This window comes from Theropithecus gelada, chromosome 16 (assembly GCF_003255815.1).
Source record: "Theropithecus gelada isolate Dixy chromosome 16, Tgel_1.0, whole genome shotgun sequence".
Lineage (NCBI taxonomy): Eukaryota > Metazoa > Chordata > Mammalia > Primates > Cercopithecidae > Theropithecus > Theropithecus gelada.
Genome location: NC_037684.1, coordinates 32,313,234 through 32,341,079, shown reverse-complemented (window position 1 = coordinate 32,341,079; position 27,846 = coordinate 32,313,234). Strand labels below are relative to the sequence as shown.

The 27,846-nt window shown below is 52.3% G+C and overlaps 2 protein-coding genes and 1 pseudogene across 4 annotated transcripts; 2 read left to right on the top strand and 1 right to left on the bottom strand.

Moving 5' to 3' along the window:
- The first annotated feature begins 5,821 nt into the window (after positions 1-5,821).
- On the top strand, positions 5,822-6,023 carry LOC112610529 (annotated as a pseudogene).
- Positions 6,024-7,900: 1,877 nt separating this feature from the next.
- TMEM101 (transmembrane protein 101) lies at positions 7,901-20,456 on the top strand. 2 transcript variants are annotated; one of them, XM_025362823.1, is made up of 5 exons: positions 7,901-8,013; positions 16,476-16,652; positions 17,118-17,298; positions 18,506-18,652; positions 19,424-20,456. In XM_025362823.1, exons 3-5 carry the CDS (start codon positions 17,155-17,157, stop codon positions 19,730-19,732), a joined length of 600 nt encoding a protein of 199 aa, XP_025218608.1. In that variant the 5' UTR covers positions 7,901-8,013; positions 16,476-16,652; positions 17,118-17,154; the 3' UTR covers positions 19,733-20,456. The 2 variants fall into 2 exon arrangements, with proteins under 2 accessions (XP_025218608.1, XP_025218607.1); XM_025362822.1 differs by having other exon boundaries at positions 16,476-16,820.
- Positions 20,457-22,773: 2,317 nt separating this feature from the next.
- On the bottom strand, positions 22,774-27,279 carry NAGS (N-acetylglutamate synthase). 2 transcript variants are annotated; one of them, XM_025362766.1, is made up of 7 exons: positions 26,742-27,279; positions 25,919-26,193; positions 25,593-25,806; positions 25,125-25,305; positions 24,338-24,509; positions 24,059-24,265; positions 22,774-23,394 (listed from the first exon to the last, which is right to left on the bottom strand). In XM_025362766.1, the coding sequence occupies exons 1-7, from the start codon at positions 27,165-27,167 to the stop codon at positions 23,241-23,243; spliced, it is 1,629 nt and encodes a 542-aa protein (XP_025218551.1). In that variant the 5' UTR covers positions 27,168-27,279; the 3' UTR covers positions 22,774-23,240. The 2 variants fall into 2 exon arrangements, with proteins under 2 accessions (XP_025218551.1, XP_025218552.1); XM_025362767.1 differs by having other exon boundaries at positions 24,059-24,241.
- Positions 27,280-27,846: the final 567 nt, after the last annotated feature.

Below are 27,846 nucleotides of genomic sequence, written 5' to 3'. Positions count from 1 at the left end.
CACGGGACTTGGTCTGATATCAGACAGTGGCAGCAGAAGCAAGGAGGCTGCTGGGTTAGGGGTTGGCACAGCAGTCTGGGTGGGACATGGTGGCAGAGAATTGGTTTCAGAGTTGACGGGACTTGATGCGCTGAATGTGAGGGCAAGGTGGTGAGGGACAGAGAGGAATGAAGGATGCCTTCTAGGTAGGTGGCAAACAATGGGAGAGGGAGAAGTTTGTGGAAGAATCTGGAATTTTTGAATTGCCATTTTGTCTTGCCCATGAAACATTGAAGAGCAGATGGCAAATGGGCAACTGGATAACAAGCCTGGGCTTAGAGAAGCGTGGGATGGAGTTAGACATTCAGTGACTGTCACGTCACTTGTGAACTCTGAGAAGACAAGAGGTTGGGATCTCTGGCCACAGTAGGTAGATTTGCATCAGATAGGAGGGGCCCTTCTTCCCTGACAGGGCAGTGCTAGGAGGTGAGTCTGTAGATCTGTCAGGGAGGTAAGGGTAAGTGACTTCTTTTCTGGTGGCCCAGTTAACCTGAAGGGGGAATAGGGTAAGACTGTTGAGTGCCCTTTTAGAGATGCGTCCTCATGAATTTTGGGGGTAAACAGGCATCCATTGTGTGCCTCTGCCAATCATGTTGAGTGACCTTAGTGCAGACACAGAGAAGGTGAATAGTTGGGTACCGCCAGGTTGAGAGATGTGTCCAGTCTGTACTGTGGAGGGAGAGGGGAGTTGAACTGAGGATATTTATGAAAGGGAGTGAGTATAATTTGGGACCCTTCACTCTGTCACCAGGCTGCAGTGCAGTGGCATGATTACGGCTCACTGCAACCTCTGCCTTCACTCTTGTAAGTGTATGCTGTCATCATGTACACTTCAGTTTTGTTCAGATGAGACTTTTCTGAAAGTGTCCTGCTGTTGCCCTTACGTACTGGCTCCAGGCAGGACATGTAGCCATGTAACTCAGCAGTCAGTGTGTCGACGGTGCAAACACAGGATGCTTCCCATGCTGGGGCTGGTATTGGAAGTTTAGAACAAATTTCCTAGCACTTAATGATGCCAGCGATCTTAAGAGTTTATACAGTATAGTCCCGCCTCCCACTTTACATATCCCCTTTATAGCGTCCTCAGCAGACTGCCTCTACTTGAACTTCCATTGATGGGGTACTCATTACTCAAGGAGGCAACATGTGGCAGCTGTCCGTGCCCTTCTTGTCCTCCAGTGGCGGCTCACCGTTAGAACTAAGGCTAATGCTCAGGTGTCCTGCATGGTAGTCCCTCTTTCAGGGGTTTTTCTATTGCTGGCAGCCCCTGGGTGAGGGGCACGGGCATTGCTAAATCAGCAAATGTGACTCAGAACTATCTTCTCCAGTCAGATGGCTTTTGAAGGAAGCTTTCCTAGTTCTTGAGTGTGGTCCCAGCACTGGACATGGTCTGTTAGCACACTGGGACCTTTTCCTGCAACCATTTACTGCGATGTTGGACACTATAGCAACTAGCTCCTTTTGGCAGATACATCACACTGTTGATTCAGTTTGATGTGATCAGCACAATCGGCCCAGACTTCTTCACAGAAGTAGCTATTATGCCAAGTCTTCTCCAGCTTGTGTAAGTAGATTTTAGATTCCTAAATACTGAATTTTACATTTATTGCTGTTATTTTTTTTTTTCTGAGATGGACTATCACTCTGTCACACAAGCTGGAGTGCACTGGTGCAATCTTAGCTCACTGCAACCTCCGCCTCCTGGGTTCAAGCAATTCTCCTGCTCAGCCTCCCGAGTAGCTGGAATTACAGGCATGCACCACCACACCTGTCTAATTTTTGTATTTTTCAGTAAAGACAGGGTTTCGCCATGTTGGCCAGGCTGGTCTCAAACTCCTGACCTCAAGTGATCCACCCGCCTCGGCCTCCCAAAGTGCTGGGATTACAGGTGTGAGCCACCGTGCCCAGCCTGTTATTAAATATTTTTAACCAACAATTTTAACCTAAAAAGAGCTTTAAAAAAAATCTTGATTCTATACTGCAATACACTAGTTGTCCATCCCAATGTTGTGTTATTTTTAATTTTGATAAACTGTCTTCTGTGTTTTCATCTTATCCAAAGGGATACCCTGAGAGATTTTAATAACATCCAGATTTACGATAGACATCTGGTAGCCCTATCAAAAAAGGAAATAAAGTCGTTTGAGTAAAATTTATTTATTTGTTTATTTATTTATTTATTTATTTATTTATTTATTTATTTTTTGAGACAGAGTCTTGCTCTGTTGCCCAGGCTGGAGTGCAGTGGCCGGATCTCAGCTCACTGCAAGCTCCACCTCCCGGGTTTACGCCATTCTCCTGCCTCAGCCTCCCGAGTAGCTGGGACTACAGGTGCCCGCCACCTTGCCCAGCTAGTTTTTTTTGGTATTTTTTTAGTAGAGACGGGGTTTCACCGTGTTAGCCAGGATGGTCTCGATCTCCTGACCTCGTGATCCGCCCGTCTCGGCCTCCCAAAGTGCTGGGATTACAGGCTTGAGCCACCGCGCCCGGCTTATTTATTTTTGAGATGGAGTCTTACTCTGTTGCCCAGGCTGGAGTGCAGTGGTGTTATCTCGGCTCACTGCAAACTCTGCCTCCCGGGTTCAAGTGATTCTTCTGCCTCAGCCTCCCAAGTAGCTGGGACTACAGGCACCCGCCACCACGCCCGGCTAATTTTTTTTTGTATTTTTAGTAGAGATGGTGTTTCACCATGTTAGCCAGGATCGTCTTGATCTCCTGACCTTGTGATCCATCTTCCTCGGCCTCCCAAAGTGCTGGGATTTCAGGCATGAGCCACTGTGCCCGGCCTTATTTTTTTTGAGACGGAGGCTTGCTCTGTCACCAGGCTGCAGTGCGGTGGCATGATTACGGCCTACTGCAACCTCTGCCTCCCAGGTTCAAGCAATTCTCCGGCCTTAGCCTCCCGAGTAGCTGGGACTACAGGTGCACACCGCCGCACCTGGCTAATTTTTTTTTTTTTTTTTTGTATTTTAGTAGAGGCAGGGTTTCACCATGTTGCCCAGGCTGGTCTTGAACTCCTGAACTCAGGCAGTCTGCCCGCCTCGGCCTCCTAAAGTGCTAGAATTACAGGCGTGAGCCACCGCTCCCGCTCCTGGCTGTACAACTTATTTTTAGTGAACTCATGTGGGCACCTAGTGGTCCTCATGTTTTAGGAAATTGCTCAGACATAATATGTTAAATGAGCCTGTTTTGAGTTTTGTGAACTGTTATGTGACTTGAAAATTGGAAATTTTGGCCTGGCGCAGTGGCTCATGCCTGTAATCCCAGCACTTTGGGAGGCCGAGGCAGGCAGATCACGAGATCATGAGATCAAAACCATCCTGGCTAACACGGTGAAACCTTGTCTCTACTAAAAATACAAAAAAATTAGCAGGGCATGGTGGTGGGTGCCTGTAGTACCAGCTACTCGGGAGACTGAGGCAGGAGAATGGTGTGAACCTGGGAGGTGGAGCTTGCAGTGAGCCGAGATGGTGCCACTGCACTCCAGCCTGGGCGATAGAGCGAGACTCCGTCTAAAAAAAAAAAAAAAGAAAATTGGAAATTTCGCTGAGCCCAAAGCTCTAGCAACCGTCTGTTGGCAATGTTTTCTTACAGATTATTGACAATGGTTCCTCAAGTTTTTTCCAGTATAATCTGCTTATACCAGATCACCTGAACTAATTCCGAGGGGCTTGAGATTAACCAGAGACTCAGACTCATGCCCTAGGTTGATAATAGGTCTGCTACTCTTCCCATTATAGGCATAATCTATGTTATTCACCCCTTTGCTCTTGTCTAGTAGATCTTGACTTTTTTTTTTTTTAAAAAGACAAGGTCTCCCTCTGTCATCCAGGCTGGAGTGCTGTGGCGTGATCACAGCTTACTGCAGCCTCAACCTCTTGGGCTGAAGCAATCCTTCCACCCCACCTTCCTGAGTAGCCGGGATTACAGGCGCATGCAACCATGCCCAGCTAATTTTTTTTTTGTATTTTTAGTAGAGACAGGGTTTCACCATGTTGGTCAGGCTGGTCTTGAACTCCTGATCTTGTGATCTGCTCTCCTCGGCCTCCCAAAATGCTGGGATTACAGGTGTGAGCCACCATGCCTGGAAATTTTTGGTATTTTATGTAGAGAGGGGGTTTCACCATGTTGCTCAGGAATTCACGACCAACCTGGGTGACATAGTGAGACCTCGTTTCTACAAAAAAAATTATTATTTTTTTGAGACAGAGTCTTGCTCTGTCGCCCAGGCTGGAGTGCAGTGACATGATCTCAGCTCACTGCAGCCTCTACCTCCTGGGTTGAGGTGATTCTCCTGCCTCAGCCTCCCCAGTAACTGGGACTACAGGCGCACACCACCACACCTGGCTAATTTGTATTTTACAGACAGCGTTTCACCATGTTAGCCAGGCTGGTCTTGAACTTCTGACCTCAGGTGGTCTGCCCACCTTGGCTTCCCAAGGTGCTTGGATTACAGGCATGAGCCACCACGCTCTGCCAAGCATGACTAGATTCTGTCAGGCCTGAGTTATGTCAGATTTTACTTCTGCCCCTAACTAGCAGTATGACTTGGAAACTTAACTGGCTTTGTCACACATTGGTTTCCTCATCAGTAAAATTAGAGTCCCTGGTTGGGCACAGTGGCTCACGCCTGTAAATCCCAGCACTTTGGGAGGCTGAGGTGGGAGGATCAGTTGAGTCCAGGAATTCGAGAGCAGCCTGGGCAACACAGCAAAACCCCATCTCTACAAAAAATACAAAAATTAGCTGGGCTTGCTGGCACATACCTGTAGTCCCAGCTACTCAGGAGGCTGAGGTGGGAGGATCACCTGAGCCTGGGAGGTTGAGACTGTGGTGGCCTGTGATTGCACCACTGCACTTCAGCCTAGGGACAGAGTGAGATCTTGTCTCAAAAAAAAAAGAGTTCCTTTCCTCAGTTGAGGATTAAATGAAGCCTTTAATGAGATGCCTGGCCCTTCTGTGTGGCCATTACTATTCTCTTAAGAGTTCACTGGGCAGGGCTAGTGAGCACACTGGGAAACCTGGACAGGAGGTTTGGGCTCCTAGAGCAAGGCAGAGGTACTAGGCACAAATACTGTGTTCTGGGAGATGCTGGGCACAACTCAAATGCCAGGATGAAGTGTTTTGACCTTTGGCCTAGTGAGAAGAAAAAGCATTCCCTTCCTTTATGCCTAGACAAGACCTGGGTGAATTATAGATGATGGCAGATTTCTCAGGCAGGCAGTATAGAATGAAGGAGGAGACACCTGACTCCTACCCGAACTGAGGGAGGGCCCTTGGGCCTCAAGCTGCCATTCTCACAATACAGAGCAGGTTGTGGGTCTCCAGAAGGAAGTGAGGAAAGAGGCTGGGGGTGAGCCCTGCTTCCCTGGATGCAAGGCCATAAGGTGGGGATTTCCTAAGCCTGTCCCACATGCTCACCCCTGGGACTGTGGCTTCCCTGAGAGCTGGTCCTGCTGCTGCTCATAAGGGCAGGACTTTGGCAGGAGGCCAGACAGGCAGGCAACTAGAGCCCAGATTCTTTCCACTGCCATTTCTGGGCTGGGGCTGCACTCAGGTGCACTCGGGTGCAGGTGCTGCCAGGAACACAGGTGAGTGCATTGGACTTTCACGGCCTGAGGCCCTATCCTCAGTGCCTAGACAGGGCCAGGATCTTGTTGATGCTCTGACCTCTGGCAGAACGGGAGCTCCAGAAATGTTGGCTGCTTGAGAGCAATTGAATGCATGTTTGGGGGCCGGGGAAGGCAGAGTTTCTCCTGGATCCCTCTAGACAGTCAGTGAGAAGCCTGTACTCTCAGGGATCATTGCTGTAGTTACGAGATAAGCTTCTCTAAACATGCAGAGCAGTAGTAACTATGAGGAGGCAGTCTCTCCTGACCGTGACTCTGGCTGTTGGTGTGGCTTTGCTGCAGCTGCCGTGTGCCACTGATGATCCTGCTCCTCTTCCTTCGGGAAAGTAAGAGGGAGAGAACAGCCTGAGTGGGGGTGAAAGTCAGTGAGCTGCAGTGTGGGATGGGAGGAAGGAGGTACAGAGGATTACAGGCCATCTTCCCTGATTGCTCCTCATCCAGCAGGAAGAAGGAATGAGAGGTGGTTAAGGGAGGAGGATCCGAATGCTGGGGTCGCAGGCCAAGAGGACTCTTGCCAGAAGCTTAGGTAACACTTAAAATCATGGGAGATAGAGACAGGGTGTCTTTGAGACGATGTTTGGGCACCCAGCAAATGGTGAGACCCCTGAATGGCATCTACTTGTGTTTTTCTCCCCTAGCATCATTGTGCTTGCCAGGGTCCCAGGCAGAGGAGTGAGGCCTGAAGGTCTCAGCAGCCATGAGTGCTTGATGCCATCCTCATCCCAGCCCTTCATGGAGCAAGGACGGGGTGGGTGTGGCCACACCTCCCTCACGATGGCTATAGTCATAGTGGTGGCATCAGTGTTTCTCACGAGTCTGGCGGCAGCATGCCCAATACCATGCACCTGCCCTATCTCAGGCAGCGTGGTGGACTGTGGGGGCCTCCACCTGCTCTGTCTCCCTTCCAGGCTGCCTGATGGAGTCCGGCTCCTGGAGCTGAGCCACAATAATCTCAGCCATCTGCCGGTTGGCACCTTCCAGGGCCTTTGGGGACTGCGGGTGTTGCTGCTTTCTCACAATATCCTGCGGGATCTGTCTGGTGGGGCCCTAGGGGGCCTGAGTTTCCTGGAGCAGCTGGACCTCAGCCACAACCAGCTGGCCCATCTGCCCCCAGACTTCTCAGCTACCCTGGGCTCTCTGCTCCGCCTGGACTTCTCTCACAACCTACTCACTTCCCTGGACCCCAGCAGCCTGTGGCGCCTGGGGAGCCTGGAGCAGCTCGACCTGAGCCACAACCAGCTGGCTGAACTGATTGCAGGGGTCTTTGGGGGCCTCTTCCGCCTACACTGGCTCTTGCTGGCTGGGAACCAGCTGCAACGGGTGGAGGGTGCTGCCCTGGCGGTTATGCCAGGCTTGGAAGTCCTATCTCTAGCTGGGAATGACATCAGTGAGCTGGAGGCCAAGGCGTTTGCAACCTTAGGGGCACTGGGCCTTCTCTCCCTCGTGGGGAACCGACTGCAGCACCTGGAGTTCAAGGCAGTGGCAGGCATCCGGACAGCAGGCATGCGGCTGCTGTTGGCCGATAACCCCTGGACATGTGACTGTGACCTGCAGCGAGCCTTCGGAAAGCTGGGTCACCTGCGGCACTTGCGTGTGGTAGACCTGGGCAACCTGACCTGCGCTGGGCCTGAAAGGCTGTCAGGAGCAGTGCTGAGTGGTGTGGAGGCCCAGCTTTGCCTGGCTGAGACTGCCACTGTGCTGGGCATCACGGGCGCTGTGCTGCTCACGGTGGCGGTGGCTGTGGCTGTGTTGATGGCTGAGCGCAAGCGCAGGCAGGGCCCGGAAGAAGCCGGGGAGCTGGGGAGCTTTCTGGAGAGGTGAGGGGTGCTGCAGAGCAAGGTCAAGGCAGCTGGAGGAGGGAGAGCAGAGGAAGGTGTGAAAGAGGAAAAGGGAAGTTCCTTAGAAGTCTGTGGAGCTCAATTGTCTGTGGAAAAGTTGAGGAAACACTTTTCCTCAGTTGTCTGAGGAAAAGTTAAATATTAAATTTGAACTCAGTTGAACATGGACACAAACAATGGTTACGGAATGGGCTGTGTGAGCCCCTTGAGGCATTCATCCAGCACTGTTTCGGAGAAATCTCTATTTCAATCTATTCCTATATGTTAGTTATTGAAAAACAATAGACACTCGCAAAAACGAGTTGACCTTTTTGTGTTCCTTGAGCCTGGTCACAAAGGGCCCTCGTGACTGGAGCTCATGCCAAACAACTCGTTACAAAAAGAGCGAGGGTCCCAGACTGTGCCGAATCTTCATGAGACCTCTCCTCGTCTGTGCACGGACGAGTGGCTGACTCTGGAGCCCAGGCCGTTGCTTCCCAGACTGGTGGTGAATCCTCCGTAGTCTGGTGAGTGTAAATGTATGTATCTCTTTTCCCTTCTCCCCTTCCCACTGCAATTTGCTTATTGTATCATTTGCTTATTATATTAATTTGCTTATATCATTCGCTGATTATATCTGCATTGCCATTTACGTCGGATAAAGCTAGTTTACCCTTAAAGGTATTGTGTGTGTGTGCCTTTTCTTCTCCCCTCGTGCATCTCTCACACGGAATATTTTTGGTGTCATGAACAGAATCTGAAAGAAACCGCAAGGACCGGGCTGGGAGCTCAGAGACTTCCCATATCCAGGGATGGGAACTCCCCCAGTTCTTCCCTGTGGCCATTGAGTTGTCCAAGGGAATTGGCCTTTGTGAAAATTGGGAATCTAAATTAGTGCAATTTAAACCTTTGTGCGTGAAGTGCTTCAGGGAATCCCAGTTGGTAAAAGGGATGCTGAGGGAATTTCCCTGCGTGGATGGTGCTTGCTTACTGCTTATAAGTTAATGTGCCAAGATAGGGACTAGCTGCTACAGGAGAAATGTAAGCTGGAAAAGGAAAATGCTAATCTGACTTCCAGACTGGTCTTGGCCCAATGCCAGGCCTATGTCTTGACTGATCAGGCTCAAAGCTATCAGCCTATTGATGAAAAAAGCAACTGTCTGAGTGGCCCAGTCAGTGTAAAACTGAAGCAGTCAGCCAGGGTTTGGAGCAGGTAAAAACCCAGCTCCTATCTCAAGGATGGAAAATTAATCCTAGTAAAATTCAAGGACCTGCACAAACTGTAAAATTCCTTGGCATCCTATGGAATAAGGGAAATAATCAATTTTACCAAAGGCTAAGGCTAGAATACTAGAATTTGCAACCCCTACTACTAAAAAGGAAGCCCAGAAATTGGCTTGTTTGGATTCTGGAAACGTCATATTCCCCATTTGGGTAACATTTTACAACCTCTGCATGCAGTCCTTAGAAAACGCTATGACTTTCACTGGGGAGAGAAAGAGACCATGGCTTTAGAACAAGCTAAACAAGCAGTGAAACTGGCACTAGATCTATGGCCCATACGGGATGGCCCAGTAGAACTGCAAGTAACTGTCCTAAATCAACATGCTAATTGGAGCCTTAGGCAGAAACAAGATGGGAAGATGGTATCTTTGGAGTTTTGGACCCGGAAGCTGCCAGAGGCCAGCAAAGCTTATACCCCTTTCAAGAGGCAATTGTTAGCTTGCTGTTAGGCTTTGCTGGAAACGGAGCACCTCTGCTTCAACCATGATGTCTTTATGATTATGACTTGGGTCATGAGTTTTCCCAAAACTCACCGGTTCTGATGAAGGAAGCTCTGCTGGGAGCAGCCAGCTGGCTGAATTGGTAGCCATCCTCGAAGCTCTTCAGGAGGAGGCCAGAGGGATTTGTCACTTGTATACCAACTTTTGGTCAGTAGCAAACAGTCTCACTACTAGGATGCCCCAATGGCAACGAAACAAATGGTTAATTGGGAATAAAGAGGTTTGGGGAAAACAATACTGTGAAGATACCTGAATCCTGGAGCACACTACCATTATCACTGTTTGCCATGTTGGTGCTCATGCGTCTCTGCTTTCTCTTGACAGACTATTCAATCAGCAGGCAGATCAATAGGCCAAAATTTCCACCATAACTGCAAACTTGAATGCGGATGAATGGATTACAGCATGGTCAAGCCTTGCAATGAGAGGCATAGTAATGTATGGTGGTATAATTGATAGTGATTACTGGGGAGAGTTAAAGGTCATTTTATACAATACCACTCCAGATTCTTTTGCTATAAAACCGCAGATGCGGGTTGCTCAATTGTTAGTGGTACCTTGTCAACAATTAACCCCCGAAGAAATTTCTGCCCCAACAGAAACAACATATAGAACGGAGACTTCAGGTCCACCAGAGTGGGCAACTTAAATCCTGGAGCCAAAATATGGGTACAATGTCCATCAGATCCTGCCCCTAAGACTGGTGACCTTGTAGCTATTGGAGCCGAATATGAAGGCATAGTACAATTTCCTAAAGATGAAAAACCATATCATGTTCCCCTCCATTTTTGTTATTACAGAGAATAGCCTGTCTGCTAGTAATCAGCACCTGGGTCACCATGGCTGAGGCTGAGAATGAGTTCATCAACTGGGTAGCCACTGCCGCAACAGAAGCCAACTGCAGTCAGTGCTGGCTATGTGTCGGGTTGCCAGAGGCTGCTGGGAATGGGCTACCTTGGAGGATTGTCCCTGCTAACATTTCTGAATGGATATGCCAATACCAATGGGAGTGGGGTAACACTTGGTTTTGTTTTGTTTTGTTTTGCTTTTTTGAGCCGAAGCCTCTCTCTGCCGCCCACGCTGTAGTGAGGTGGCACGATCTTGGCTCAGTGCAACCTCCGCCTCCTGGGTTCAAGTGATTCTCCTGCCTCAGCCTCCCAAGTAGCTGGGACTATAGGCACACACCGCCACGCCCAGCTAACTTTTTGTATTTTCAGTACAGACGGGGTTTCACCGTGTTGCCCAGGCTGGTGTCAAACTCCTGAACTCAGGTGATCCGCCGGCCTCGGCCTCCCAAAGTGCTAGGATTGTAGGCATGAGCCACCACGCCCGGCCCGGGATAACACTTGTAATCCAACCTGGACTTCTTTTAACCAAACAGTCCATTTTTGCCCAAGCCCAAACAAAACACAGCACCTTTGTTACTTAAATTACACATTACAGCGATACAATTATAGTAGAACTCTTCCTGTTCCCTGGGGGGCCCTCTGGGTATGTGAATCCTACGGGTGGTGATACCTGCCCCCACATTGGATGGGGAAACACACTTGTGGGTGGTCATTAATTCCATTCACCATCCGGGATAATATTCCCCTCCCCAGTAATCTAGATGCTTACAAACATTGCTGGTTACGAATGCGCCGGACTCTGTGGTGACGGTACCCTATCACAGTATTCTCCCCTGCCGCCGGTACAACCCTGCTTCAGCAACAAATTAAAATATTCAGCTTACATGTAGAAAAAGCTCTTAATGATAGTAGCATGGAACTTATGTTGTTAGCAGATAAATGTGCTCAGCTGTGTACTGTCATGTTGCAAAGTCAAATGGCATCAGGTTTGCTTACTGCAGCCCAAAGAAAGGTTTGCCCCTTACCACATACTGAATGTTATGTGTACATCCCTGAAATTCTCAAAATATGACTCTCCTTGCAAAGCCATGGGGGGTGTGGTTTTTATTTATTATGCTTTTTTTTTTTTTTGAGATGGGATCTCGCTCTGCCACCCAGGCTGGAGTGCAGTGGCATGATCTTGGCTCACTGCAACCTCTGCCTCCGAGATTTACGCCATTCTCCTGCCTCAGCTTCCTAAGTAGCTGGGACTACAGGCGCATACCACCACACCCAGCTAATTTTTTGTACTTTTAGTGAGATGGGGTTTTGCCGTGTTAGCCAGGATGGTCTTGATCTCCTGACGTTGTGATCTGCCCACCTCGGTCTCCCAAAGTGCTGGGATTACAGGCGTAAGCCACTGCGCCTGGCTAATTATGCTTTTCATTCTCCTGTGCTTACCCTGTATCTGTAATCTATATCAACTGTGCCTTCCCTATGTATCCCTAGGAGTATTTTCCTATAATTGAGTATCAAATTGAGGCCGAATGTGGAGGAAAAGTTAAATATTAAATTTGAACTCAGTTGAACATGGACACAAACAATGGTCACCAAGTCCCGGAACGGGTTGTGTGAGCTCCTCGAGGCATTCATCCAGCGCTGTTTCGGAGAAATCTCTATTTCAATCTATTCCGATATGTCAGTTATTGAAAAACAAGACAATCACAAAAACAAGTTGATCTTTTTATGTTCCTTGAGCCTGGTCACAAAGGGCCCTCGTGCCTGGACCTCATGCCAAACAACTCATTACAAAAGAGCTAGGGTCCTAGACTGTGCTGAAGCTTCATGAGACCTCTCCTCGTCTGTGCACGGATGAGTGGCCGACTCGAGGCCATTCACTTCCCAGTCTGGTAGCGAATCCTCCATAGTCTGGTGAGTGTAACTATATATATATCTGTTTTCCCTTCTCCCCTTCCCACTACAACTTGCTTATTATATCATTTGCTTACTATATCTGCATTGACATTTATGTGGGATAAAGCTTCTTTACCCTTAAAGGTATTGTATGTGTGCCTTTTCTTCTCCCCACGTGTGTCTCCCGCACAGAACACCAGGCAGGGGTAGGAGTAACTGAGGGTGGGGGGACCACAGGGACAAATGGCTGTGTTCATTTCTCAGGGGCCAGGCCACCCACCCATCCCCCTCTTCTGGCCTGATAGGATGCCAGCATCTGTCCCAGCCCTAGAAATGAGGATTTGGCCCCAGGTCCTTCCCTTCTCAGTATCCCTCTGGGAAAAGGAAAGAGCAGGAAAATGTAGAGAGGGACTTCAGCCCAGAGAAGGGGCGCACTGGGTAACAAGGCAAGCTTCCTCAATCCAATCTTCCCCTCCCCCTCACACAAATCCCTGGCCACTGCTGCTGGAGACTTGATTGGAAACTGCTTGCTAAGGTTATGATGGGAGGGTGGGGCGTTGTGCCTATAGGGACAACCCAGGCAGACTCCTAGGACTATTTTATGGACATGTTGTACACAATCCTGTACTGGTCCTCCTCAACACTTTAGGGCTGTACACCTCGGCCATCTGAAACACGGAGAGGTGAGGAGACTGGAAGAATAAAACCAATTAGAAAGTTGATTCTGTACTATGTGCCTGTATTGTGGTAAAGGAAATTTGTTTTGTATGGTTGTCACTGGTGGGCAGAGACAGACAAAATTACCTTTAACTCAGACTTTTTCTCATTCCCCTTGCCTAGAGACCTCCCCACCCTCCAACATACAAGTATACAATCTCATTCCCTAGCTCTTTGCATGTATGTATTCCTCTCTCGTGTTCTTTTACTTTTTAGAGATGGGGTCTTGCTTTGTCACCCAGGGTGGAGTGCAATAGTGCACTCATAGCTCACTGCAGCCTCAAATTCCTTGAGGAGTCCTCTTGCCTCAGCCTCGTGAGTAGCTGGATTACAAATGCGAGCCACCGTGCTTGGCTTCTCATGGTCTTTCTGATTTACCCAGACCTTATCCTAGTGACTGTGTTTATTTATGAGACAGAGTCTTGCTCTGTCATCCAGGCTGGAGTGCAGTGGTACGAACTCGACTCACTGCAACCACCTTCTCCCGGGCTCAAGCGATCCTCCTCTCAGCCTCCTGAATAGCTGGGATCACAGGCTCCCGCCACCACGCCGAGCTAATTTTTAGTAGAGATGGGGTTTTGCCATGTTGGCCAGGCTTGTCTCGAACTCCTGGCCTCAAGTGATCCACCCGTGCCTCTGCCTCCCGAAGTTCTGGGATTATAGGTGTGAGCCACCATGCCCGACCCTAGTGACTGATTTAAAATGAAATGTGAAAAGAGGTTTTATTGTCCACCTTTCACTGGCTGGTTGGGGATTTCTTTTTTTTTTTTGAGACAGAGTTTCACTCTTGTCGCCCAGAATGGAGTGGAATGGCGCGAATTTGGCTCACTCCAACCTCCGCCTCCTGGATTCAATCAATTCTCCTGCCTCTCAGCCTCCCAAGTAGCTGGGATTACACGTGCCTCCCACCATGCCTAGCTTTTTTTTTTTTTTTTTTTGATGGAGTCTCACCTTGTTGCCCAGGCTGGAATGCAGTAGCACAATCTCGGCTCACTGCAACCTCTGCCTCCTGGGTTCAAGCGATTCTCCTGCCTCAGCCTCCTGAGTAGCTGGGATTACAGGCATGCGCCACCGCACCTGGCTTTTTTTTTTTTAGATGAGTCTCGCTCTGTCGCCCAGGCTGGAGTGCAGTGGCACGATCTTGGCTCACTGCAAGTTCCGCCTCCCTGCCTATTCACCTGCCTCAGCCTCCCAAGTAGCTGGGACTACAGGCACCTGCCACCAAGCCCGGCTAATTTTTTTGTATTTTTAGTACAGATGGGGTTTCACCATGTTAGCCAGGATGGTCTCGATCTCCTGACCTCGTGATCCTCACCTCCCAAAGTGCTGGGATTATAGGCGTAAGCCACCGCGCCCGTCCTAATTTTTTTGTATCTTTAGTAGAGATGGGTTTTCACCATGTTGGCCACGCTGGTCTCAAACTCGTGACCTTAGGTGATCCACCCTCCCCTAGGTCTCCCAAAGTGCTGGGATAATAGGCGTGAGCCAACACACCCTACCTGGTGGCAATTTTTTTTTTTTTTTGAGACAGAGTTTCGATCTATTGCCCAGGCTTGAGTGCAGTGGCGCTATCTCAGCTCACTGCAAGCTCTGCAGCCCGGATTCACACCATTCTCCTGCCTCAGCCTACTGAGTAGCTGGGACTACAGGCGCCCGTAGTAGCTGGGATTACAGCCATCACGTCTGGCTAATTTTTGTATTTTTAGTAGAGACAGGGTTTCACTATCTTGGCCAGGCTGGTCTTGAACTCCTGACCTTGTGATCCACCTGCCTCGGCCTCTTAAAGTGCTGGGATCACAGGCGTGAACCACTGTGCCCAGCCCAACACCTTTTCATTTATCTGTACAGCACATATTTCCTGAGGGCATCCTGTATACTAGACCCTGAGGATGTACAGATGGTTCCCAGCATTGGAGTTTTCAACTTTACATTGGTGCGAAAGCAGATCTGCATTCAGTGGAAACTGTATTTCTCTTGCAATGCTGGGCAGTGTCAGTGAGCCACAGCTTCCAGTCAGCCACACATTTTCTTTTTTTTTTTTTTTTTTTTTTTTGAGACGGGGTCTCGCTCTGTCGCCCAGGCTGGAGTGCAGTGGCCTCCTCTCAGCTCACTGCAAGCTCCGCCTCCCGGGTTCACGCCATTCTCCGGCCTCAGCCTCCCGAGTAGCTGGGGCTACAGGTGCCCGCCACCTCGCCCGGCTATTTTTTTGTATTTCTTAGTAGAGACGGGGTTTCACCGTGTTAGCCAGGATGGTCTCGATCTCCTGACCTCGTGATCCACCCGTCTCGGCCTCCCAAAGTGCTGGGATTACAGGCTTGAGCCACCGCGCCCGGCCCACACATTTTCAACTTACAGTATTTTCAACCTATGATGGGTTTATCAGGATATAACTCTATCACAAGTCAAGGAGCATCTGTAAATAGTAAACAGAAACCCAGGCACTGTGTTTGTCCTTATGGAGCTCGCAATCTAGTGGGGGAATATTGTCAATAAAAGAATCACAAATACATTGGCTGGGTGCAGTGGCTCACGCCTATAACCCCAGCACTTTGGGAGGATGAGGCGGATGGATCGCTTGAGGTTAGGAGTTCGAGACCAGCCTGGTCAACATGGTGAAACCCTGTCTCCACTAAAAATAAAAATTAGCCAGGTGTGGTGGCGGGTGCCAGTAATCCCAGCTACTTGGGAGGCTGAGGCAGGAGAATCGCTTGAACCTGGGAGGTGTAGGCTGTAGTGAGCCAAGATCGCACCACTGCATTCCAGCCTGGGTGACAGAGTGAGACCCTGTCTCAAAAATGGAAAAAAGCATATATATATATGTATAATTGTCACCGTGCCAAGTGATTCAAAGGAGGGTAGCTGATGTTATGAGAACATATAAACGGGTAGGGGGTGGGAGAAGGGGCTGAGAACACACTGAAGGGGAATGCAGAGACCACCTGGATGTCCACTGCAATTAAACTGACAAAATATGACAATTTGGCCTACAGTGGGAGCATGGCAGCTGGAGAAATGGACTGACTTGAGATGTCCCAGATGTTCAGATCTCCCTTTTCTCTCAGGCGACAGGCAAAAGGCAAAACCCAAAGAGGTGACTTTGAGCCAGGAGGACACCCTACTTTGCACTTAACAGAAACGGGGATTTCCTCTGGTGCGTTATGTGTACCATTTATTGAACCGCTACCATGTACTAGGACCGACCTTGTCACATTTAAAGTTCACAACTCTGGGCCAGCGCACTGGCTCACGCCTGAAATCCCAGCACTTTGTAATCCCCGCCCCCGAGGGGGGCGGATCACGAGGTCAGGAAATTGAGACCATCCTGGCTAACACGGTGAAACTCCATCTCTACTAAAACTACAAAAAATTGGCCGGGGCGTGGTGGCACGCGCCGAGTAGTCCCAGCTACTCGGGAGGCTGAGGCAGGAGAATCGCTTGAACCCGGGATGCGGAGATTACAGTGAGCCGGGATCGCACCATTGCACTCCAGCCTAGGCGACAGAGACTCCGTCTCAAAAACAAAACAAAACAAAGAAAGAAGTTCAACTCTGAGGTAGGTGTCATTATCCCCATTTCATGATGCGTCTCATAAAGTTTAGGTGATGTGCCCAAAATCACACCGGGTTGGAATTAGGGTTAGTGCCCTGATCGGACTGCAGTCAAAGACCAGTTTGCTTTAATACATCAAACTACGGTCCAAGACTTCTGCTTTCTTGAGCCCACTGTTCCTAGTTTTCAATTTTGCAGGGACAAAGATGGACCCTGAAGGCTCCATCAGCAGACGAAAATGTTGGACTTCGCAACTAGATCACCTTAGGTCCGGAACTACAGAGCGATATCGTTGTTTCCGGGAGGAAAAAAAAAGAAAAAGCGCTTAACCCGGAAGCTGCGTGTCCCATCCCCGCGCTGGCCTCTCTGACTGGGGTGAGGCCGCAGCGGACTGCCCTTTCCCAAGATGGCGTCGAAGATAGGTTCGAGACGGTGGATGTTGCAGCTGATCATGCAGTTGGGTTCGGTGCTGCTCACACGCTGCCCCTTTTGGGGCTGCTTCAGCCAGCTCATGCTCTACGCTGAGAGGGCTGAGGCACGCCGGTGAGCAGGCCTACGCAGCCGCTAAACGCGGCAGGGGGCAGTGATGTGGGAAAGAAATTGGGGGCTAGAAGTCCGGACCCTTGGATTGGGAGGAACTGGGACGAACTGGGACGAACTGGGACCTCCCTGGGAGGGGTTCTGGTCTGCGTGTCGGGCCAAATCTGGTAGGGCAGTCCTGCCCATGGGAGGGGAGTCTGGTTTGGGGGAGCAGTGGAGCCTGTGGGAATTCAAGGGGTCTCAAATTTCTTCCCCCACCCCTTCATTCTGTCCTCGTTGCTTCCCCACTCCCGGTCGCAGGAAGCCCGACATCCCAGTGCCTTACCTGTATTTCGACATGGGGGCGGCAGTGCTGTGCGCTAGTTTCATGTCTTTTGGCGTGAAGCGGCGCTGGTTCGCGCTGGGGGCCGCACTCCAATTGGCCATTAGCACCTACGCCGCCTACATCGGGGGCTACGTCCACTACGGGGAATGGCTGAAGGTGAGCGCCTCGACCCCAAAAGGGGCGTCCCTCTGGGTGACAGGGAATCAGAGGCCAATGCCCAGGGCTGTTGATGGGAGATGAATGGTGCTGGCCAGGTGCACAGTGTGAAGCCTGGGAGGTTCGAACCCCTAGGCTTATGGAGATTACAGAGCGCAGAAATGGATCTTAGAGACCACACAAACTTCCTCTTCAAAGTGTGGAAACTGAGGTCCTGAGATGGGAACCAGACTTTCCCAAAGCCACACCACAGTTAGGATACCGGTGGGACCAGAACCCCAGTCACCTGGTTCCCAGAATCTTTTAAACTGTTAGTTTAGTAATTTCAGACTCATGGGGTCCAAAGGACCTTGGAGAGTACCTAGTTTTCATAAAATAATTTTATGAAAATGTAATTACTCTTAGTATAGCATTTAAGCCAGAACCTGTGCCAGGCCCTGCAGGCTTGGAAATAAGGTTGGACAAAGGCACTGTCCTTGAGGAAGAGACTGTCAGACCCTTAGGGGAGGCAGATGTGTGAACAGCTACAGGGCAGTAAGATCAATGTTTTTGTGGGATAGATCCCATGCCATGTAGAATAAAGAACACCAAGATTAGAGTCTACAGATCTGAGAGTGAGGAAGGGAGAAACACATTGTGTTTGGGTTCTGCCACTTACTGGCAGGTAAGACCTGCCAGTTTTCTTTTTTGTTGTTGTTTTTTGAGACGGAGTCTCGCTCCGTAGCCCAGGCTGGAGTGCAGTGGCACGATTTTGGCTCACTGCAACCTCTGCCTCGCAGGTTCAAGCGATTCTCCTGCCTCAGTCTTCCAAGTAGCTGGGACTACAGGTGCCCTTCACCACACCCAACTAATTTTTGTATTTTTAGTAGAGACAGGGTTTCCTCATGTTGGCCAGGCTGGTCTCAAACTTCTGACCTTAGGGTGATCCACCTGCCTCGGCCACCCAAAGTGCTGGGATTATAGGCGGGAGCCACCATGCCCGGCCAGACCTGACAGTTTTCTTGACCCTCTGGACCTCAGTTTCTACTTCTATATATATATATAAAAAGAGTGATCTGTCTGTTGCATCTGCCCACCAAGCTTGGAAATGTAAGAGGGTTCATTAGATGGAATGGGATGTGTAGAGATGGGTGGTTCTACACTCTGGGAAGCCAGGAGAGATGTGGCCGCTGCAGTTCTTGACTGGAGTCCCCTTGCCCCGGCCTAGGTCCGTATGTACTCGCGCACAGTTGCCATCATCGGCGGCTTTCTTGTGTTGGCCAGCGGTGCTGGGGAGCTGTACCGTCGGAAACCTCGCAGCCGCTCTCTGCAGTCCACCGGCCAGGTGTTCCTGGGTATCTACCTCATCTGTGTGGTATGTTGGGGACTGTTGGTTGGAGGTGCCTGGCTAGGAGTGAACTGTGAGTCCAGGCACGGCAGAACCCCAGGAAGGTAGACACAGAACGAGGCCTTGTATGCAGTTCCTGACGGCCTGGCTCCCTGAGAATTGTCCCGGCCAGCTTCTAGGCCTCAGGGCCCTCCAAAAGCCTGTTGAGAAGCCCTTCCTCCAACAGTGTTGCCATGAGGTAGACTGGCCATTAAATTCCAACCCTGAGAGCCAGGAGAACAAGATGAGGTGATTCTCTCATGGCTCCAGCCCCCAAAGGACTAGAAGGGGATAAAGGAGAGGTTTGGTGGGAGTCAGGCCCCAGCTGGGACTCTGCCTCCTAGAGCTGATGAGAGCTCCAGGGTAGCCACTTATGGTTCTCCCTGGTGCTAGAGGAGGCCAGGATGGATGGGGACATGGACAGGCCCCAAGCTACTTGGTCTCATCTTAATTACTGAGTATATCTCATGTACAGCTCTCTGTGTGAGCTCCCATATTCAGAGGTGGGAGCTCCAGTCTGACTGTGGAAATACACTTCCTTCATAGCCCCTAGGGTGAGGGGAGACATAGACCCTAACCTCCTTGGGCTCCATAGTCTGAGGGGGAGACAAAGGCCCTACTTTCAGAGGTTCCCCAGTTCAAGAGGGAAGTCAGAACCCCATTTGCAGGGTCTCATTTGCAGGTGCCATCTCAGGGGTGGTTTTCCTCAGACAGGCTTCTGAGCCTGTTGGAGAGTCTTAGAGGATGGTATGTCTCCAGGCCTACTCACTGCAGCACAGCAAGGAGGACCGGCTGGCGTATCTGAACCATCTCCCAGGAGGGGAGCTGATGATCCAGCTGTTCTTCGTGCTGTATGGCGTCCTGGCCCTGGCCTTTCTGTCAGGCTACTACGTGACCCTCGCTGCCCAGATCCTGGCTGTACTGCTGCCCCCTGTCATGCTGCTCATTGATGGCAATGTTGCTTACTGGCACAACACACGGCGTGTTGAGTTCTGGAACCAGATGAAGCTCCTTGGAGAGAGTGTGGGCATCTTCGGAACTGCTGTCATCCTGGCCACTGATGGCTGAGTTTTATGGCAAGAGGCTGAGATGGGCACAGGGAGCCACTGAGGGTCACCCTGCCTTCCTCCTCGCTGGCCCAGTTGCTGTTTATTTATGCTTTTTGGTCCGTTTGATCTTTTGCTTTTTTAAAATTGTTTTTTTGCAGTTAAGAGGCAGCTCATTTGTCCAAATTTCTGGGCTTAGCGCTTGGGAGGGCAGGAGCCCTGGCACTGATGCCGTACAGGTTTTTTTCCTGTTAGGAGAGCTGAGGCCAGCCGCCCCCTGGATCTCCTGTCCCTGAGAAGGGAGTATGGCAGGGCTGGGATGCGGCTACTGAGAGTGGGAGATAGGGGAAGGAAGATGGAAATTGGAAGTGAGCAAATGTGAAAAATTCCTATTTGAACCTGGCAGATGCAGTTAGGCTCTGCAGTGCTGTTCAGAGACTGAGAGTGAGTGTGTGTTGACACATGTGGATCAGGCCCAGGAGGGGCACAGGAGCTGCGCACTACAGAAGTCACATGGGTCCTCAGGGCATGTTAGGGGCAGAAACAGTACCGGCTCTCTGTCACTCACCTTGCGAGCGGAGCAGGCCCTGGTCTGCTCTGGGCTGTGCAGGGGTGGAACAGGCAGTGACCAGCTTTGCCCTTCCTGCTGTCTCTGTTTCTAGCTCCATGGTTGGCCTGGTGGGGGTGGAGTTCCCTGCCAAACACCAGACCACACAGTCCTCCAAAAATAAACATTTTATATAGACGTTTGGTTTTGCTTTTCTGTTCTCCCCAACAGGGCACTTTGCCATTGGCTGGGATTGATCTTGGGTTTCTTGAAACACCAGATCTGGTTAAGCCCCACCTGGGCCTCCTGTGATCTTTCCCCTGTTCCAAGATTTCCCACAGTTCTTTGGCTCTCTCTTTTTTTTTTTTTTTTTTTTTTAAATTTTTCACTTCTTTGTTTTTTAGAGACGAAGTCTCACTTTGGTGTCCAGGCTGGTTTCAGACTCCTTGGCTCAATCAATTTTTGTTGTCCAGGCTGGTTTCAAACTCCTTGGCTCAATCGATTCTTCAGCCTCAGCCGCAGCCTCCCAAAGTGCTGGGACTACAGGCGGGAGCCACTGTGCCCAATGGCTCTCTTTTTCAAGAATCTCAAAATCTTCACTGTACTATATGCTTTCGATCCCTCACCTCAATCCCTCTTGTTGTAGGTTGTCTTTTTCTCCCCATTTGGAGCTGATTCTTATGAAGACATCTTTGGTGAGAGCTGCTAGAGGGAGAGAACTGTGAAGTGTCCACTGTGAAGTAGAATATTTTACATTTTACACATGAAGGAAATGGAGGCTCAGAGAGGGTAAGCAGTTTTGGTCAAGCCACAGAGCAAATCCAGCCCACAGAGCTGGATTCCAGGTCAGGTCTATCTAATGGCCAGGTCCAGATATGTACTCAATGTGACCCATCTCCTGAGGGGAGACAGAGTCCACCCTATTCCAGCCCCTACTGTGCCATGATGGTCTCTCTGTTGACCTTCTCCCTTTTTTTTGTTGTTGTTGTTTGTTTTTGAGATGGAGTCTTGCTCTGTCGCCCAGGCTGGAGTGCAGTGGTGCAATCTCTGCTCACTGCGAGCTCTGCCTCCCGGGTTCATGCCATTCTCCTGCCTCAGCCTCCCGAGTAGCTTGGACTACAGTTTTTTTTTTTTTTTTTTGAGACACATAGTCTCGCTCTGTTACCCAAGCTGGAGTGCAGTGGTGGCATGATCTCGGCTTACTGCAACCTCCGCCTTTCGGGTTCAAGTGATTCTCCTGCCTCAGTCTCCCAAGTAGCTGGGATTATAGGTGCCTGCCACCATGCCTGGCGAATTTTTGTATTTTTTAGTAGAGACAGGGTTTCACCACATTGACCAGGCTGGTTTCAAACTCCTGACCTCATTATCCTCCCGCCTTGGCCTCCCAAAGTGCTGGGATTACAGGGGCGAGCCACTGCACCCGGCGACCTTCTCCCTTCTGGTCTATGTGCGTCTGCCAGAAAGTCACCCCAGCAGTAGCTGGTCTGGTGCCTGGTACATCATGGAGCTTCAAAAATGTCCAGTGAAACCCCTGGGCTTTGGATTTCTGCCCATCTAGTCCTGTAGAGACTGGACACAACTGCTAGTAGGGCCTAGGGGAAAAGGTCCAAGTTTGAGCTTTTAAGCCAAAGTCTTTTTTTTTTTTTTTGAGGATAGAGTCTTTCTCTGTCACCAGGCTGGAGTGCAGTGGCATGATCTCAGCTCACTGCAACCTCTGCCTCCTGGGTTCAAGCAATTCTTCTGCCTCAGCCTCCCGAGTAGCTGGGACTACAGGTGTGTGCCTCCATGCCCGGGTAATTTTTTGTATTTTCAGTAGAGACAGGGGTTCACCATATTAGCCAGGATGGTCTTGATCTCCTGACCTCGTGATCCGCCTGCCTCAGCCTCCCAAAGTGCTGGGATTACAGGCGTGAGCCACCACGCCCGGCCCACCAAAGCCATCTTTTAACTTCTCTGGGCTCTTGCAGGTAAATGGTCTGCCACGGATGTCTGGTTCTGGCTGTGAGCCCAGCCTAGAAAGGGAGTTATGGGTGGAGGCACCCACAGGGAAGGGGAGCAGGTGCTACTGTGGCCTGGTCTGTGGAAGGGAAGATGCTTCCTAACCTCTGGGAGGGAGACGGTGGCAGCATTCATCATAGAAGTCCTCTACTCCCTCCAAGAGTCCTCTGATTTCCCAGCCCTCAAGATCTTACTCCCAGCCTGTAATCCTAGCACTTTGGGAGAGCAAGGAGGGAGGATTGCTTGAGCCCAGGAGTTTGAGACCAGCCTTGGCAACATAGTGAGACCTCATCTCCAACAACAACAAAAAAGCCGGGTGTGGCAGTGCGTGCCTGTGGTACCAGCCTACTTAGGAGGCTGACGTGGGAGGACTGCTTGAGCCTGGGAGGTCGAGGCTGCAGTGAGCTGTGATTGCACCACCGTACTCCAGCCTTAGTAAAAGGGCAAGACCCTGTCTTAAAAAAAAAAATCTTGCTCCCACGGGGTCACTTCTAATTTTCTTTCAAGTGTGAGCTGACTCTCAGACAAGTATTTGCATTTTAATCAAGGCCTCCTGAAAAACTGCAAAACCCAAAAGAATTAAAATGAATGGTACAATATCACGCAGGCAGGGGTGTTATTTTGGGTAAGGGAGCCTCAAAACATAGCACAGAGGCACAGAAACTGGCCCACCCTTAGGGTTAGTCCTGAGTAGAGCCCGGGAAGGCATCTTCCCCTCCCCTAATCCCCAGGTTGAAAATTGAAGGCCATTTGCTTGTGGCTTTGGAGCGAGTCGAGCTGGGGTCCTAGACTGGCCCCCCTCTTTCCTGTGCTTGTCCCATTTCAGCGCCTCCTCTGGGCAGAGCTGGGGCAGCTTTCTCCTTTGCAGATCACTCAGCCAACAAGCCCCATCCAGCCTGTGGCTGGCTGCCTGGGGTCATCCCCAGCTGGCATGGCTTTTGGTCCACCCTGGCCATTCCAGGGCCTGGAGGGTCCATGGTGAAGGTCAGCTGCCTGGGTCAGAAGCTGGCTTGCGAAAGGAGTCTGGAAGTCCCTTGGCATGGTTGACCAACTCATAGGAGTCCCGGATATCAGCTAGGCCGAACCAGAAGAAGATCCACTGCTTGTTGGAGAAGCTGCCATCACTGTGTTTGAAGTACCTGGGTGTGGGGAGGTGATGCAGGAAAGTTTGTAGGGCAAGGCCAGTGTTCATTACTCACTGGTTGTCTTCAAAGAACATTGATTGAGGACCTACTGCATGCTGGGCACCCAGCTAGGTCCTGCTATGTGTTATCTCATTTTATCTTCACAGCAGAGGCCTGAGCCTGGCATTTTTCAGCTCACAGAGAAGCAGCTAAGGCTCAGAGAAGTTAGGTACCTTGCTAGGCACACACAGGAAGGGAGCGGGTGCCTTGCTCTCCACACTGCCTTGGCTGCTCAGCAAAGAGGAGGGTTCTTGCTCACTTCCTAGTGCTCACAGAGCAGGGTGTAGGGGTGAGGGGGTAGTTACTGAAGGAGAGAGGAGGGTTGTTCCACTGGAGGCACCGCAAGCCTCCAATAGACCCTGAAGGGTTAGGATTCCTCAGGCCCCTGTGAGAGGCGGGCTGCTGGGGGTTAGGAGGTGTCACATGCTTCCAGGAAAGGAGTGTTAAGCGGGCTGTAACTCGGGAAATCTCAGGCTTTCTGTGAGGTCTGCCCCTGGGAGGTAGTGAAAGGGAGACCAGTGGACGAAGAGGAAGCCCAGCCTTCCTGGCATGGTTCGCAAGGGCTGGAGAGGAGAGGGAAATAGGGGCCCAGCCCAGAGCTGGGAGTGGCGGGACCTACCAGGGATTGATGGGGTTGGTGACCCGGGAGCGCCAGAAAAGCGTCTGCAGGTCCCGCCTCAGGCACTCCCACAGCATCTGCCCGGAGCCTTGGCCCTGGCGGCTGGAGCTCACCACAAATTTGTCCAGGTACGGGGTGCCCCCCAGGACGGGCTCCATGGTCAGAATGGCGGCAGCGTTGTACCTGGCGCAGCAGGAGAGCGGCAGGCTGGGACCTCTCCTTGGTCCGAAGCTGCCCGACTGCCTTCCAGACCCTGCCCTCTGGGGTCCGCAGGCTCACCCCTCGGAGACGTAGATGGAGTGCAGCCGCGGGCGCAGCGAGGCCAGGTAGTCGTCCCTGAGCTTCTTGCCGAAGCTGGCGTTGACCAGGTCCACTAGACGGCCCTGGTCCAGCTCGTCCAGCCTGCGCACCCGTAGCATTCGCTCGGCGTTCTTGAACAGGGTCCCGGACCCTGGAGGAGGATGGGGAGGGGCTCGTCTGGCTGGAGAGCCGTTTGCGCAGCCTGGTGGGGGCCGCAGGTAGGACACAGGCTGGTGGGACAATTTCTGTCTTTGGGAGACCTCCACAGTGAAATGATTTCAGTGGTCTGCATAGATTTGTCTGTGATTTTCATTAAAGGAGATGCTTTTCTCAGGCAGAGATCGTGCCCCAAGCTCCTCCTGTCGCCTGGAGCCCTACCCACTTACCTTAGTCCTCCCTCTCTCCTTGAAGTCTGTCTCCCGCCGCTGACCCGGCCCACCCACCTAAGCCCCGCCCATCTCTCATGGTCGAACCCCTCCCTCGTGGTCCCGCCCCTCCTGGCCCCACCCACCGGACCCTTCCTCCCCGCCCCCGCCAGTCCTGCCCATTCCCTTAATTCCTTTGGAGTTCCCTTCCAGTAAGCTGGGTCTCCTCCTCTCTCACCTCCCCTGGGCGGTGGCAGCAGCAGGAGCCAATGCTGTGACAATCCCCGCCCCCTCTACGGTCCCTGTACAGGAGGAGAAGCCGCTCCTCCTGCCCGCAGACACCCAGCCCCGACCAGTGCTCACTCCCGGGACCCAGTCCCCTGCCCGCCCGCCGCCCTCACCCTTGTTGCTGAAGAGCTCAGTGAGCAGAGTGCTAGCGGCGGTGATGACGGCTGAGGAGTGGTGGGGCAGGCGGCTGAGCACGTCCACGATGAGCCGCATCTGCTGCCGTTCTTTTGTGCTCACCCACTCGGCGTTGCTCACCAGGTCCAGGTCGGCGGGCAGGTTCACGTTACTCAGGACCTGTGTCCGGAGCCAGCGGGTGAGCCTGGCCCACGGCCAGCACGGACTGCGCCCCTGCTCCCACGGACTTCTCTTTTCTCTTACCCCTTTATCCTTCCGCTGGGAGTCCTTGGCTGGGGAGGGCGCAGATCTAGGCACCCGGGGCCGAACTCCGCCCCTATACTCCCTTAGGCTTTTCTACCCACCCGGCTTGCTAGTGAGTCTGCGGCCCGTCGGGGAGAAGTGCGAGGGGCGCAAGAGAAGGTCCAGATCGCCGGGGTGGGCGATGGGGAAAGAAAGGGCCGCACCTTCTGACTGCTGTCGCGCAGGCCGCCTGTGTTATTGAGGAAAATGATTTTGGTGGGCCGCAGCGCCTTGGCCAGCGACGCGGTCACCTCCAGGGAGTCGAGAAGCACGGAGCGGCGCGCGGCCGTCTCCCCGATGGGGCACAGGATGGGGATGCTGCCCGACTCCAGGCACCACTGCAGCAGGTCTGTCTCCACCGAGACGATGCCGCCGTAGCTGTGGGCCAGACGTGGTGCTCGAGAGGGCCCCCTCCAGGCCTGCTGGACGGGGCAGGGTGGGCGGAGTAGCGCGCTCTGAGGACGCCTGGGCGGGCAGGGCGGGCACTAACCTGGCATGGGGAGCCGGCTCGGCAGCGCCTAGCACGGACCCGCCGCCAAAAAAAGGCACAGCAGTGGCGGCGTTGTGTCGAAGCGCGTCCACCAGCACCTTGCAGCTCTCAGCCAGCTGCGCCTTGGCCTCCCAGAAGGAAAGACAGCCCGAGGGCGCCGTTGGGGCGGGCAGCCCCAGGACCACCAGCGGCTTCATGTCCATGCGCTGCAAGAAGGCCAGGGCGAAGGCCAGACTGGATACGCCCTGCTGGCACTTGAGTACCTCCTCGTCCACCTGCGGAGGAGTGGGCTTTCAAGGAGTGTGAGACGGCCCTGAGCCGCTGGCTCCCACAGCCTGGCCTGCAGGGCCGGCTCGGTGACCCTACGCTTCCAGAAGCTGTCAGAACCCACTTCTTGCCACTGGTGCTCACCTGCTCCGCCCTTTGCCCCGTTGGGTCTTGCCACTCCCTTGTCTCACGCTGGGGTACCTCCCGCCCTTCTCCCTGCGACCTTGGACTCCGGGACACCTTTGGGGGAGGGGCAATGCAGGCGGCTTCTGTCCAGGTCCTTCTGAACCCCTAACTGCGCCCTTGTTGGGGGCCTTCTTCAGAGCATCACACCTGGCGGGTGGGGGCCCCCCAGGATCCTCACTCGGGCTGGGCGCGAGGCTTCCGGAGGAGCTTATGGCCTCACCCATTCCCGGCGGCGCTGGTCTGGGCTCTGCCGGGCTCCTTCCCGCTTTCGCTGCGCAGAGCCCGCAGCCTATCCTACCATGCCTGAAGACAGGTGGCCACACAACCCCATCCCCTCGCTGTGTCACGGCCCACGGCGAGCTCCGCTCACCTCGATGACGGCGAAGGGCTTGTCCGCGGAGTGGTGGCAGGTTTGGAACTGCGTGAGCCAGTGGCGCGCCTCCCCGGGGCTGGCCCCGCACTGGTTCAGGAAGGCCTGGATGTCCCGCTGCACCAGCGAGCGGCCCGAGGGAGGCTCAGGGGGCTCGTGGGGCACCAGGGGCGTGGGACTCGGCACCCACGACGGCTCCTCGGGGACAGGCGACTGGGAGACGTCTTCCGCGCCCGCGTACTCCTCGGGCGGGGGCTGGGGCTGCGACCAGGCGGTGCTGAGCCGGCGCCCTGGGCTGGTGCCCCTCGCCGCCCGTCGCCGTGCGCCACAGCTCAGCCTCCGGGATCCCCCAGTGCCTCCCCGGCCGCTCAGCCTCGGGGCCACAGCAGCTGCCCGCAGAACCGCGGCCATCAGCGCCGTCGCCATGACGACAACCAACTCTTGCCCGCCCAAGAGTGGCAGTCTGTCTGGAGCGTCTGGCACTGAGGGGCTCTTAACTTGCCGTTGGGCGGGGCTGGACCTGGTAGGGCGGGGTCCGGACAGGGGACTAGGAGTCTCCTGTGGTTGCGTTTGAGGAGGGTCAGGCCATGGGTCAGGGGGCGGGGCCACTAGGCTCCCCCGCCCCTGGAGGAACTGAACCCACTATCGGTCATGGGGCCGAGACTAAATGTGGCAGGTTGTCTTTAATCTGCTGCCAAGGTAGGTTCCAGGGGCGGCTTTGGGAGTCTGCAGGGCCTTGGATGATTGGCATTCTGACCCGAGAATAAGGGACTGCAGGTGGCTTTGAGCACAGGGCTTGGCAGGGGTCTGGAAGGAGGGAGCTGGAAAGAGTAGAAGGGGGACAGTGGGACGGCGGGGGGCGGGTGGTGCTGGCCTTGTCTGTCCTGTTTGCTGAGCTCAAAGAAGATCCTCATGAATGACCATGAGGTTACCAGGGTTTGCCAAACTCCAGTCACTGGGTACCAGCTTGAGGAATTCTATTATATCCTCAAAACACCCCTCAAAACTTATAATACTTTAGTGTTAAAGTATTTTAATAGTGTTAAATTTTTTTAGTGTTAAAGTTTTTCTTTATCAAATATCATCTCTGGTAAAAATAAAATAA